This window comes from Xyrauchen texanus, chromosome 33 (genome assembly GCF_025860055.1).
Source record: "Xyrauchen texanus isolate HMW12.3.18 chromosome 33, RBS_HiC_50CHRs, whole genome shotgun sequence".
In the NCBI taxonomy this organism is placed as follows: domain Eukaryota; kingdom Metazoa; phylum Chordata; class Actinopteri; order Cypriniformes; family Catostomidae; genus Xyrauchen; species Xyrauchen texanus.
Genome location: NC_068308.1, coordinates 7,454,010 through 7,468,770, shown reverse-complemented (window position 1 = coordinate 7,468,770; position 14,761 = coordinate 7,454,010). Strand labels below are relative to the sequence as shown.

The following is a 14,761-nucleotide window of genomic DNA, read 5'->3' as shown; positions in this document are numbered from 1 at the left end:
CAATTAGAACAAAATAGCCTCCTTGTATTATCTCCAGTTCCCCCTTTCCAGTTTTCTTTTATAGGGGGTACTGGGGATAATACTAGGAGGCTATTTTTTCGGATAGTTTTCTATTGACAGGACTTTTTTGGATTGTCCGCTAGGAGGCTAATAATACTCCTAGCTCTGTTAATTTAAATTTGGATGCCTGATAAAGGTTGCATGACTGAAACATTGCAATAATACATTTATACACAGATTGCAAGCAACAGCAGTGTTCCTTTGGTTATTCTCCTATTAAATTTTTCCTATGCACCTGCTCACAGGATTTTTCAGGTGTTGCGGTGGTATGCAGAAATATAGAAATAAAATAGTAAGTATGCAGATAGTATGCAGTATACAGTGTACACTGCACATTATTTACTGGCTACATTTACATAGCAGTAGAATATAGTCAGTTGTGTTTGGAGTGCTAAATACAGTTCAGTCATGACAACTTGTGAAATAAATTTAGGTTTTTTATATGGATATGACAATTTGATAGGATTTGGTCTTGGAGGACTAGATCTGTTTCACTGCTGCTGTATAGGCAGAGCAAGTACGAAAAATGTGCAAGTAGATTTACTTTCAGTCCCCTTGAGTCAAATTTAGACCAGTGGTGCTGGAGAGGAGGAGTGATTCAGAGAGAATACTCTCATAGCATGCAGCATTGACACCTCAAACAACTAAGGCAGTTTAAATGTTTGACAAAGAGTGATTACGCCTATTTTATTGAACAAAATACTTGTCAAAGAACCTTGCACCGTGTAGAGTTTCATGACTGAACATAAAATCTGTTCTGTTTTGAATGACAGCCATCTGTAAGTGAATCCCTTACATTTTCAGTACTCACATCCACATTTTAAGAGCAAGTTTGGTTGATGTGTGTTGTATGAACTGAAATGCAGTTGAGGTGTCAATGTCATACATATGACATAAACGTGCTTCGTGGTTTCTTTTTTTACATTTTATCACTAATATTAAGGCTTTCAATCTCTCTCAGGTTATGGAAAATGGGAAAATGTGATTAATATGAACATGCGGTTGTCAAAGGCTGATAATGATGAACCACTGCACCTGCTGTAACTCACCTCTCGCTTTTATTTTGAGCCATTCAGTGCCATTCAATGTAAAAATATCCAGAATGAAATAGGAGAGAATATAATATACACCATGCTACAATGTAAGTCACTGGAATGACTTTGGGATCACTTGTCAACTAGCCAATTGGTGTATGTGTCCACAGCAGAAATGGCTTATACATTGTCATGTTTTTCTATTTGTGTTATATTATGGTGAGTACATGTCAGTGGTCTATATGGGCTGTGGGAGTGTATTATTTGTCAGTGGCCGAAATAACCGGTCTCCTGCTGTCTGCAGCACCCAACCTGAAGGGCCGGCCCCGGAAGAAGAAGCTCTCAATATCCCAGCGACGGGACTCGCAGGGGCTGGGCAGCACTGGCAAGGAGCCCAGCAGTGTGGAGGGCAAGTCTCCTGTCAAGGTAAGGGCTCTTATTAGGCATTAAAATACACCTATGAGCCAACACGTTAGGACCACTCACAGGTAAAGCCTGGGTAGATTAGATGGTAAGCGAGCAGTGGTGAGTATCTACCGTCAGTTGTCCGGGGAGGGACAAACCGGCGACTGGTGTTGGGCAACCATGGCTCATCAATGCGTGTGTGCCGACAAGCCGGTGGAGGGAGTGTGATGCTCTGGGCAATGTTCTACTGGGAAACTCTAGGTCCGGCTATTCATCTGGACCTTAATTTTACCATCTACCTAAACATCGTTGCAGACCAGGTAAACCCCTTCATGGCAATGGTATTCCCTGATGACAGCATTATAATTAAACCTGCCACACTGCACACATTATTCAGGAATGGTTTGAGGAACATGATGAAGAGTTCAAGGTGTTGCTCCGGCCTCCAAATTCCCCAGATCTCAATCCGATTGTGCAACAAACTGATCCATGGTGGACTTCATCTCACAACTTTCAGGACTTGAAGGATCTGCTGATAATGTCTTGGTGCCAGATACCACAGGACACCTTCAGGGGTCTTGTAGAGTCTATGCCTTGGCGAGTCGTCGCTGTTTTGGCCATAACTGACCCATCAGAATAAAGTATTCTAAAGGGCTATAAAAAGGTCCTCATATTATTTGATTCTGCATCTCAGTGCATAAATCCCTCTTTAACTTTGAATAGCTGAGCCCCAGTCACTATCCATCTATCTGAAAGTGTGCCCTCTGTTGCTTACCCTTGTTTGGTGTTATGTAACTGCTTCTTAATTTTTTTGTGTTTGACTAATGGGCCACAATTGTTCATCTTGTTATTTTATCAACATTTGCCCTTACATGTCGTTTCCTGTCCATTCTCCTGCTAGCACAAGTTTATGATCTTCCTCATTCAGAGTCAGAGTGTGTTTAAATATTCCTGCCGCAGAACAGAGGCTAATTCACTCCAGCTAGGTTGAAAACCTTGAAAACATGCAGTGAAGTAAACCAGATCTTGCTCTGGTTTTGGAGATGTGCTGATCTAAAGCGGTTCAAGGTATTTCAGGAAGCCATCAGCTGCTTTACGCAATAATCCTCGCTAAAGCTGGGTGATTGATTATTCACAATATACTGTATTTGTGATCATTTTGCTGTCATACATACATATATACTGTATGTATATATATATATATATATATATATATATATATACATATAAAAACATCTTATGTGCCTAAGACTTTTGCACAGACCTGTATATATACATTTGTTTTAAGATGGTTATTTATATCTGCTGCTTTAGTGTGTAAATAGGAAATATACATGTTATACTCCCAAAGATTACTTTTGCAATTAGAAAACATTAGAATATAAGAACAGGGAACCCTGCAACAGATGTCATGGCTCCCACAAAACCCCCCACTGAAGATCATAACTGTCTCTTTATGTAATCCCAGACTGATAAGCAATTGAGACTAAATAGATAGAAAAACTGTGGTGAATTCTCCAAGAAGCTTGGAACATCCTACCTACCAACAACCAAGAAAAACTGTGTCCAGGTGTACCTAGGAGAATTGGTGCTGTGTTAAAAGAAAAGGTGGTCACAACAAATATTAGTGTAGCTAGTTTACTGGACTTTGCATTACATTAAGTGATAAATGAAAACTATTTATTTAATTATTTTTCTTCCTCACTATACAATATTTTTCACAAGTGCCTAAAACTTTTGCACAGTACTGTGTATATATATATATATATATATATATATATATATATATATATATATATATATATATATTTTTTTTATTTTTTTTTTTTTATTAAATTGTTTTTTTTTATTAATATAACAGTTACTTCCGTTCCTCGAATCCGATTGGACAAGAGGCGTTCCAAGTGTGCAACGCTTTACTTTTTGTTTCACTCCACCTGTGTTTGTGGTGTTCCAAATGTGTGTAAGAGCAAAACAGATGTGAATGAGAGCAGCTAGATGTGTACATTTTCAATCATCCCTGTGAGCAGGTGGCGATAAAAGACCATCTTGTCTGTGAGCGAGTTGAGCTGTCATTGACAAACTGTGTCAGTCAGTGCTTTTAGTTTCTTTGAAATCTTCCGTAATTGTCTCTCATTCCATAACTGCTCGATTACTACTACACTATAGCTGAGAAATAGAGTTAAACTAACAGCTTCAGCATTTCTGCCGAGGGTCACGACAGACAGAGCAATCAAACACATTCAGGGAGCCTTTCTGTTACAAGTTTCTGAGTTGGGAGAAGGCGTAAACTTTCAACATGTTGCCCTTTATGTTTTCTCTCCGACAACAAAACATTTGAATGTGAGTGAAATACTTGTAGGATAATTCTGGACATAAAAGCTGGACAGACAGCACTCTAGCATGTGTGATATTGCTTTTATATTAAATATCATCAATAGGTGAAAAATATTAAGATATTTTTTTAGCTATATTGGCCAGCCCGAATCCTCACCCATAGTTCCCATATATATATACACTCACCTAAAGGATTATTAGGAACACCTGTTCAATTTCTCATTAATGCAATTATCTAATCAACCAATCACATGGCAGTTGCTTCAATGCATTTAGGGGTGTGGTCCTGGTCAAGACAATCTCCTGAACTCCAAACTGAATGTCAGAATGGGAAAGAAAGGTGATTTAAGCAATTTGGAGCGTGGCATGGTTGTTGGTGCCAGACGGGCCGGTCTGAGTATTTCACAATCTGCTCAGTTACTGGGATTTTCACGCACAACCATTTCTAGGGTTTACAAAGAATGGTGTGAAAAGGGAAAAACATCCAGTATCGCGGCAGTCCTGTGGGCAAAAATGCCTTGTTGATGCTAGAGGTCAGAGGAGAATGGGCCGACTGATTCAAGCTGATAGAAGAGCAACTTTGCCTGAAATAACCACTCGTTACAACCGAGGTATGCAGCAAAGCATTTGTGAAGCCACAACACGCACAACCTTGAGGCGGATGGGCTACAACAGCAGAAGAGCCCACCGGTACCACTCATCTCCACTACAAATAGGAAAAAGAGGCTACAATTTGCAAGAGCTCACCAAAATTGGACAGTTGAAGACTGGAAAAATGTTGCCTGGTCTGATGAGTCTCGATTTCTGTTGAGACATTCAGATGGTAGAGTCAGAATTTGGCGTAAACAGAATGAGAACATGGATCCATCATGCCTTGTTACCACTGTGCAGGCTGGTGGTGGTGGTGTAATGGTGTGGGGGATGTTTTCTTGGCACACTTTAGGCCCCTTAGTGCCAACTGGGCATTGTTTAAATGCCACGGCCTACCTGAGCATTGTTTCTGACCATGTCCTTCCCTTTATGGCCACCATGTACCCATCCTCTGATGGCTACTTCCAGCAGGATAATGCACCATGTCACAAAGCTCGAATCATTTCAAATTGGTTTCTTGAACATGACAATGAGTTCACTGTACTAAAATGGCCCCCACAGTCACCAGATCTCAACCCAATAGAGCATCTTTGGGATGTGGTGGAACAGGAGCTTCGTGCCCTGGATGTGCATCCCACAAATCTCCATCAACTGCAAGATGCTATCCTATCAATATGGGCCAACATTTCTAAAGAATGCTTTCAGCACCTTGTTGAATCAATGCCACGTATAATTAAGGCAGTTCTGAAGGCGAAAGGGGTCAAACACAGTATTAGTATGGTGTTCCTAATAATCCTTTTGGTGAGTGTATATATATATATATATATATATATATATATATATATATATATATATATATATATATATATTATTATTATTATTATTATTATTTTATTTTATTTTTTTTTTTTTCTTCAGAAAGTCACTTTTAAATATGGGCAGATAGCTGTTTTTTTTGGGCTTATTTACAGTATTCAGTCAGCATTTTTGGGCTTGCTGGGGATTATTAGCACAATAAAGTATGACCCACTGCTAAAAGCAGCTGTCAGATATCCCTACCTATTGTACAAGCCGCACTCTACATTAGGTATGTCAATCATAAGGCTAGTGGAAGAGTTCAAATCTGGTCCAAACTGACAAGTGCATTTTCAAGCTTCTCACCAGAGACTGGTGCTGAGTTCGGAATGGCAGAAATAGTAGGCTGTGGTGGCGTAGTGGGCTAAAGCACATAACTGTTAATCAGAAGGTTGCTGGTTTGATCCCCACGGCCACCACCATTGTGTCCTTGAGCAAGGCACTTAACTCCAGGAATGCAGGTTGGGGTCAGTGAACTCTCTTTTGATGTTTAGCAATTATATAGCAATTTGGCAATTGTCAATTCATTTTTCATGTTTTTTTTTTTGTTGCTGGATTGTGTTGAATAATTTACCTCCTACCCTAAGAAATAGTCTCTGGAGTAAAAATTTTGACAATTTACCCCGTTGTCCTCTAAAATAATCCTCCCGGCCCTCGCTGACAAATTAGGGTCGCTTATTTTTTGTCTCGTTTTCCAGCCCAAGAGGAATTTCAAGAGGAATAATTTAGCCTCAGTAATATACAACAGTAATTAAAAGCGAAGGGTTTCATTGTTCATTCTCAAATTACTCTCATATAATAGAAAACATGCACGCATACTTCAAAACACATGTTATTCTGCTTCCAGGGATTGTGTTGATTTCATGTCAACGTAAACTAATGTATTAGCTTTCTTTGTCATTTTATTTTTTTTCTGAATTAGTTCACATATTCCACTGGCCTTGATAGCACCTTTTGGAAAATTAATGCGCTTGATTATCAGAAACAGATGGCTAAACAGCCGTGTGTGGGCCAGCAATGACTGCAGTATGTGACAGCATGGTGGGGAAGACACTGTAAAAACTGACTGCAGAACAGTTCTCACACACTCACACCTGGGTCAAACACAGCTATTTTAAGTGTTTGAGAGCTTGCAGTGGTATTGGGAGACATATAGCATCTGTTATTTCGTCACAGCATTTCTCATGTAACTGAAAACAAATGTTTCTTTAAAAAAAAATTGCGGGTGGTTATTAAACATTTATTTTGGCAGACAAATATTGATGACTTTTGTCAAATATGTTCCAATCTATAAGCCTAATTCATGTAAAAATATGAAAAGAAGTCATGACAGTGTCTTAATTTAAATATGCAGTGCTATACAGAACCTGGTCAACTTCAGTTGCAGGTGGTAAGTGAATAAGACTGAATTATCAAGTGCAATGTTGCGGCTGTGGATCAGGTGGTAGAGCGGGTCGGCCACTAATCGCAGGATTGGTGGTTCGATTCCTGGCCCACATGACTCCATATGTCGAAGTGTCCTTGGGCAAAACACTGAACCCCAAGTTGCTCCCAATGGAAGGCTAGCACCTTGCATGTCAGCTCTGCCATCATTGGTGTGTGAGTGTGAATTGGTGAATGAGTTCACAGTGTAAAGCACTTTGAAAACGCGCTATATAAGTGCAGACCATTTGCCCCTCAACATGTAGAAGACAGCATGTGCTCTGATTTTTATTTGATGCAGATCTGAAACAGAGCTGATGTAATCCACCTTTTCAATATTATCTTCTTCTTGCTGTTGGTGTTCAGGTGAAGATGGACTCAAAATCAGGATTGTCTAAATCCAGGAACAACAGCAGTGGCAGCACCTGTAAACGGATGCCTCCGGAGGACAAGCCCAAAGTGGAAGAGGGTGAGGATTGCCGTACAGATGAGCAAGCCTTCCTGGTGGCGCTCTATAAGTACATGAAGGAAAGGAAAACCCCCATTGAGAGGATACCATACCTGGGCTTCAAACAGAGTAAGTACAGCCTCTTAACTTCTTTAACAGCTTTGAAGACATCTCACTTTCTCTGAAACATCAGGGTCAAACACTGCTTTTGTGCTTCTGTGTGTGGTGACACTTATGGATACCAGTTGACATTGCGGGGGACATTGACGGAATCAGTTGAAAAATTCAAGCGGTTTTCACATATTTCCTAGAGTACAACAGTAAGGGTCCTGATAGTTTCATAAAATCATTTTTAAAAGCGTTTTAAGCCATGAACCAACCCAAAATTACATTCATTGTATATATATATATATATATATATATATATATATATATATATATATATATATATATATATATATATACACTCACCTAAAGGATTATTAGGAACACCTGTTCAATTTCTCATTAATGCAATTATCTAATCAACCAATCACATGGCAGTTGCTTCAATGCATTTAGGGGTGTGGTCCTGGTCAAGACAATCTCCTGAACTCCAAACTGAATGTCAGAATGGGAAAGAAAGGTGATTTAAGCAATTTGGAGCGTGGCATGGTTGTTGGTGCCAGACGGGCCGGTCTGAGTGGTGTGAAAAGGGAAAAACATCCAGTATGCGGCAGTCCTGTGGGCGAAAATGTCTTGTTGATGCTAGAGGTCAGAGGAGAATGGGCCGACTGATTCAAGCTGATAGAAGAGCAACTTTGCCTGAAATAACCACTCGTTACAACCGAGGTATGCAGCAAAGCATTTGTGAAGCCACAACACGCACAACCTTGAGGCGGATGGGCTACAACAGCAGAAGAGCCCACCAGGTACCACTCATCTCCACTACAAATAGGAAAAAGAGGCTACAATTTGCAAGAGCTCACCAAAATTGGACATGGTCTGATGAGCCTCGATTTCTGTTGAGACATTCAGATGGTAGAGTCAGAATTTGGCGTAAACAGAATGAGAACATGGATCCATCGAGCCTTGTTACCACTGTGCAGGCTGGTGGTGGTGGTGTAATGGTGTGGGGGATGTTTTCTTGGCACACTTTAGGCCCCTTAGTGCCAATTGGGCATCGTTTAAATGCCACGGCCTACCTGAGCATTGTTTCTGACCATGTCCATCCCTTTATGGCCACCATGTACCCATCCTCTGATGGGTACTTCCAGCAGGATAATGCACCATGTCACAAAGCTCGAATCATTTCAAATTGGTTTCTTGAACATGACAATGAGTTCACTGTACTAAAATGGCCCCCACAGTCACCAGATCTCAACCTAATAGAGCATCTTTGGGATGTGGTGGAACGGGAGCTTCGTGCCCTGGATGTGCATCCCACAAATCTCCATCAACTGCAAGATGCTATCCTATCAATATGGGCCAACATTTCTAAAGTATGCTTTCAGCACCTTGTTGAATCAATGCCACGTAGAATTAAGGCAGTTCTGAAGGCGAAAGGGGGTCAAACAAAACTCAAGATGGCGCCGAGTATGGCTGCTGCGTTGCGAGCTCCGTTACAACACTGCGGTTTATTGTTTGTTTTGTTTACAGTTCTTTGTTTTTTTGTCTTGGATGTTGTCTGCCTTATTGTTTACGACAGCCAAACGCTTTTGGACATTGGTTCTACAATTTCACATCGAAAACCGGACTTCAACTTCCTTAATGCCGACCCGCTGTTTAGAAACACGCCGGCAGAGCCCTTTGTCTGGGCTGCCCGGCCGCGGAAACGCAGAAGGAAAAGAGGAAAACGAGCCGGCGTTCTCATCAGAGTAAGACGGCGTGCAAATCGACCCCCCGCTACCCAGTATACTACTGGCAAATGTTCAGTCTCTGGACAACAAGCTCTGTGAGCTGAGAGCGCGGATCTCTTTCCAACGAGAGACGAGAGATTGCTGTGTTATCTGCCTTACAGAAACCTGGCTGAATGCGGAGATTCCAGACTCGGCCATCGAAATCATGGGCTTTTCCGTGCACCGAGCGGACAGAGCGAAAGACCTCTCTGGTAAAAGCAGAGGTGGTGGTGTATGTTTTATGATCAACAAATCATGGTGTGATCAGAGGAACGTACATTTCATCAAGTCTTTCTGCTCTCCTGATCTGGAATATCTCATGCTTCTGTGTCGACCATTCTGGCTGCCGAGGGAATTCACAGCGGTCATTATCACTGCTGTGTACATCCCCCCACAAGCCGACACAGACCGGGCACTCAGGGAACTGTATGGGAGTATAAGTGAGCAGGAAACCGCGCACCCTGAGGCTGCGTTCATTGTTACCGGGGACTTTAACAAAGCCAACTTCAAATCAATCGCTCCAAAATACCACCAACACATAAAGTTCAACACACGAGGGGACCGGGTTTTAGATCATTGTTACTCTCCTTTCCAGGATGGCTACAAATCCCTCCCCCGCCCCCCATTTGGCAAATCGGACCACTCTTCCGTTCTGCTTTTGCCCGCTTACAAGCAGAAGCTGAAACGGGAAGCACCCACCCTCAGAACGATCCAGTGCTGGTCGGACCAATCAGACTCTGCGCTACAAGACTGTTTTGATCACGAAGACTGGGAGATGTTCCGGTCCACCTCTGATGACGACATCGAGGTTTACGCTGACAGCGTAACGTGTTTCATCAGGAAGTGCGTAGAGGATGTTGTTCCGACCAAAACAATACGGATATACCCCAACCAGAAACCATGGGTTAACGGCGAGATTCGTGCGGCACTCAATGCGCAGTCCTCCGCTTTTAATTCTTCTAACACGGAGGAGCGTAAACAAGCCAGTTATGCCCTCCGTAATGCCATCAGTGAAGCCAAACGCCAGTACAGGCACAAACTTGAAGGTCAGTTCAACACCACTGACTCTAGAAGCATGTGGCAGGGAATTAATACCATCACAGACTACAAACGGAATAAAGACTCCGCTGTGAACACCGCTGCATCTCTCCCGGATGAACTTAATACATTTTATGCTCGTTTTGAGGACAGTAACACCGCCCTCGCGGAGAGAGCACTCGCTGCTGACGCTACAGAGGTTGATTCACTCTCCGTCTCTGTTGTGGATGTAACCCGATCCTTCCAACGGGTGAACATCCGTAAAGCAGCGGGTCCAGACGGCATTCCGGGCCGCGTCATCAGAGCGTGCGCGAATCAACTGGCTGGTGTTTTTACGGACATTTTCAATCTGTCCCTCTCCCTGTCTGTAGTCCCCACATGCTTCAAAACACCAACCATTGTGCCTGTACCGAAGCAAGCCACAATCACTTGCTTAAAAGACTGGCAACCTGTTGCTCTGACCCCCATCATCAGCAAATGCTTTGAAAGGTTAATCAGAGATTACATCTGCTCTGTTCTGCCCCCCTCTTTGGACCCATTGCAGTTTGCCTACCGCAAACAACCGCTCCACTGATGATGCCATTGCATCTACACTACACACTGCTCTCTCCCATCTGGAAAAAAGGAACACATATGTGAGAATGCTGTTTCTAGATACAGCTCAGCATTCAACACCATAGTGCCCTCCAAGCTTGATATGAAACTCCGGGCTCTGGGCTTAAACGGCTCGCTGTGCAGCTGGATCCTGGATTTCCTGTCAGGCAGACGTCAGGTGGTTAGAATGGGCAGCAACATCTCCTCATCACTGACTCTCAACACTGGAGCCCCGCAGGGCTGTGTTCTCAGCCCCCTACTGTATTCCCTATACACGCATGACTGTGTGGCAACACATAGCTCCAATGCCATCATTAAGTTTGCTGACGATACGACGGTGGTAGGTCTGATCACTGACAATGATGAAAGAGCCTACAGAGAGGAGGTGCACACTCTGACACACTGGTGTCAGGAGCACAACCTCTCCCTCAACGTCAGTAAAACCAAGGAGCTTGTGGTGGATTTCAGGAAGAAAGACACAGAACACAGCCCCATCACCATCAATGGAGCACCGGTAGAGAGAGTCAGCAGTTTCAAGTTCCTCGGTGTCCACATCACTGAAGAACTCACATGGTCCGTCCACACTGAGGCCGTTGTGAAGAAGGCTCACCAGCGCCTCTTCTTCCTGAGACGGCTGAGGAAGTTTGGAATGAACCACCACATCCTCACACGGTTCTACACCAGTACTGTAGAGAGCATCCTGACTGGCTGCATCACTGCCTGGTACGGCAATAGCACCGCCCACAACCGCAAAGCCCTGCAAAGGGTGGTGCGAACTGCCAGAAACATCATCGGAGGTGAGCTTCCCTCCCTCCAGGACATATACACTAGGCGGTGTGTGAAAAAAGCTCGGAGGATCATCAGAGACTCCAGCCACCCGAGTCATGGGCTGCTCTCACTGCTACCATCAGGCAGGCGGTATCGCAGCATCAGGACCCACACCAGCCGACTACATGACAGCTTCTTTCCCCAAGCAGTCAGACTGTTGAACACTTGCTCTATCACGATCAGTAATTAGCACTGCACTTTATTCATCTATAATCTCACACTGGACTGTCAACATATTCTCCTCAATATACTACTTCATATATATATTTCATATACTCCTTATTGTATTGTATATTGTGTATTGTATATTGTGTGTATTGTTTTTGTGTGTATTGTTTACTGTACATTGTATATAATTATTGTGTTGTGTAAGTATGTGTACATTTGATTTGTAAAATGTTTTGTGTAAGTATGTTGTTTATTGTAATTGGTATATGTCTCGTCACTGTCATGACTGCTATGTTGCTCGGAACTGCACACAAGAATTTCACCTACTGTTGCACTTGTGTACATGGTAGTGTGACAATAAAGTGATTTGATTTGATTTGATTTGATTTGAAACACAGTATTAGTATGGTGTTCCTAATAATCCTTTAGGTGAGTGTATATATATATATATATATATATATATATATATATATATATATATATACGTTATTATTACTACTATATATTCAATAATAATATTGCTAAGCTACTTAGCATTTTACCAAGCATTTTAAGATATCGTAGGCATGCTCCTGGCACTAAGGCTTTGCCAAGCAACAGGCCGCAAAATTATGCTGCCTTAAATATAATCATGTAGATATAGTGATATTTTTGTAAAACTTTACAATAAGGTTCCGTTTGTTTACATTAGTTAACACAAACTAACAGTGAACAATACTTTTACAGCATGTACTAATTTTGGTTAATGTTAAGTTTAACATATATTGTTAAAATCCAAAGTTTTATATTTGAACATTTGTTAATGCACAATGAACTAACATGAACTAACAATAAACAATTGTATTTTTGTAAACTAAGAATACCAAAACTGTATAAATGCTCTAAAATATATATTGTTCATTGTAGATGTAACGATACACAAATTTCACCATACAATACCATAAAAATAAAAAAAAATAACAATAACACTGCATTTATCAGCAGATTGTCATGAGAAAAATTTGTTTGTTTACATTTAAGTCATTTTAATTTAAATAGCACTTTTCACAATCCACAATGTTTCAAAGCAGCTTTGTAGAAAATCATGCCTTAATGTTTTAAAGCCCCCAGTAAGCAACTTGCTGCTGCTGTTTCTGCCTCGCAAATCATCTGCTTAAATAAAAGGACATGTTTTATGTACTTTTTTTTTATGTTGTTTGGCAAATTCAACAAGCTGTAACCTGTCCTTTTGCCATCGGTCTTCTAGCTCTCAACTCGACTATGTAGTCTGTTATCCAGTGAACGCTCAGTGCCGCCTCTCCGGGCAGGAGACTGTTTCGCAGCTGTCGGTGTTGCATTGCTTGGATTTAATCATGCGTATGTATCTTACGATACATATGATATTGAATTGAGAGCATCATATTGTACGGTACAGCTAGTTCACTGTTAGTTCATACATAATGCATTAACCAATGTTAACGAAAGGAACCTTATGGTAAAGAGTTACTGATATTTTTTTACTACTGCAAAATATCAATAAAAGTAGGTACAAATATTGTGTTCTTAGCTTAGTAGTTATCAATTCACAAGGTTTTTGAAGAGAGCTATTGAGAGATTGTGATGCCTATTATTTGAGTTTTATACAAAAGCATAATTTACCATTATTTTGTTCAGATTATAACATATTAGTCTGTGTCAAGTGTAGGAGTCTCTGCGTGTTGCAGAGAACAGATGTGATGTATTCTGCCATGTTCTTATCCACACTAAATATGCTCGTCACTATAAACCTTTTTAACCTCGTCTAGTGTGACACACGCTTCTTGTATAGGGTGATTCATGCTCTCTGAAAGCAGTAGGGAAGCGAATCAGCCAGTATTGATGCATCTGTTGGTGTAAAATGTTTGACAAAAACAATTCTATAGAACTATTTTGAACCATGTCATAATTAGATGGGTCATTCAAACAGTTTGTCAAACTGAGGTTCAAAGGACTCGTTCTTACATTTCATGTGCTCTATTTTTATATTTTTTATCCATCTACACTTGCGTCAGATGGAGGCTTTTGGAGTGTCTTAATGTGATTATGTCTTGTTTCACTAGTTTTAAGCATCTTTGACAGTTTTAAGCATCTTTGACCATAAAGCTGCATTTTTAGGATGCTGTGGCAATTTACTGAAAATGTAGATATAAAGCTTGTCGTTCTGCTCCATCCAGCATGCCAGTTTGTTGCCTGCTCAGCTGGTGATGTGCTGACTGCCCCCTGCTAACTGCAGCTTGCAAATCATGAAGGTGGTACTTCAAGCCTGAATTGCGCTGTTGCTAGTAAAATTCCTTAGAACGGAATTTATGTATGGTCAGGGGCATGATTAATTGCATTAATTTTGTAGCATTACATTTTTATTATGATTGCACAACCTTAAATGTAATATATGTTTTCATACATTTCTGAAAGCTAACAGGTTGACAGTTTTACAGTTTAATTTGACATATTGTGCTCAAGGTCGTGAAACTACAAGGTGCATCTTATAAAGAACATTTAATGCTGATATTTCTACAAATATTCTCAGTTGTTTATTGTACCCCACTGTATATAAGGGACACAAATGGCACCCGTTTTGAAGAATGACCAACACTGGCCTGATTACATGACACGTTATGAAATTTCATTTAGCCCTCTAAAATGTGTGTTAGTTGTATGATCTCAGTACAGTGCTAGCATAGCATGCATTATTGCTGATGTGAGATAGCAGCTCTCAGCTGAGTCTGATGCCATTCAGCTGACTTAAAAACAACTCGCTCCCGTAACTCGACAGTCCATCAGAACTCGGTACTGGGATGGGGCAAAAATCAATACGGCCAGATATGTGTATAGACAACCAGCGCTCTGACAAATGCTGTGGTTTTGTGTGCATGGCGATTGCATCTTGATTGATTAGTCTCTCAGAAGCAAAGTCCCTAATTAATTTCTGTAGTGTCTTAGTCATAAACATGCCAGAGCTCTGCTTCATTAATCTGACACTAATTTATTTAGTTTCATATATTTTTTTCTCTCGCTCTCTGAGAGGCCCCTGCTTAGCATTAGCATTCATGTGGCGAAAATTATGTGGTGGCGAATGAATAATCGAC

The 14,761-nt window shown here is 41.2% G+C and overlaps 1 protein-coding gene across 2 annotated transcripts in view; it reads left to right on the top strand.

Annotated features, from left to right (window-relative positions):
• LOC127626587 (AT-rich interactive domain-containing protein 5B-like) overlaps positions 1-14,761 on the top strand; it is a 184,307-nt gene that overhangs the window by 119,684 nt on the left and 49,862 nt on the right. For both annotated transcript variants that reach the window (XM_052102484.1, XM_052102485.1), the window contains 2 exons: positions 1,399-1,520; positions 7,071-7,281. In XM_052102484.1, the coding sequence (XP_051958444.1) occupies positions 1,399-1,520; positions 7,071-7,281 (333 nt within the window). The remainder of the gene's footprint in view (positions 1-1,398; positions 1,521-7,070; positions 7,282-14,761) is intronic.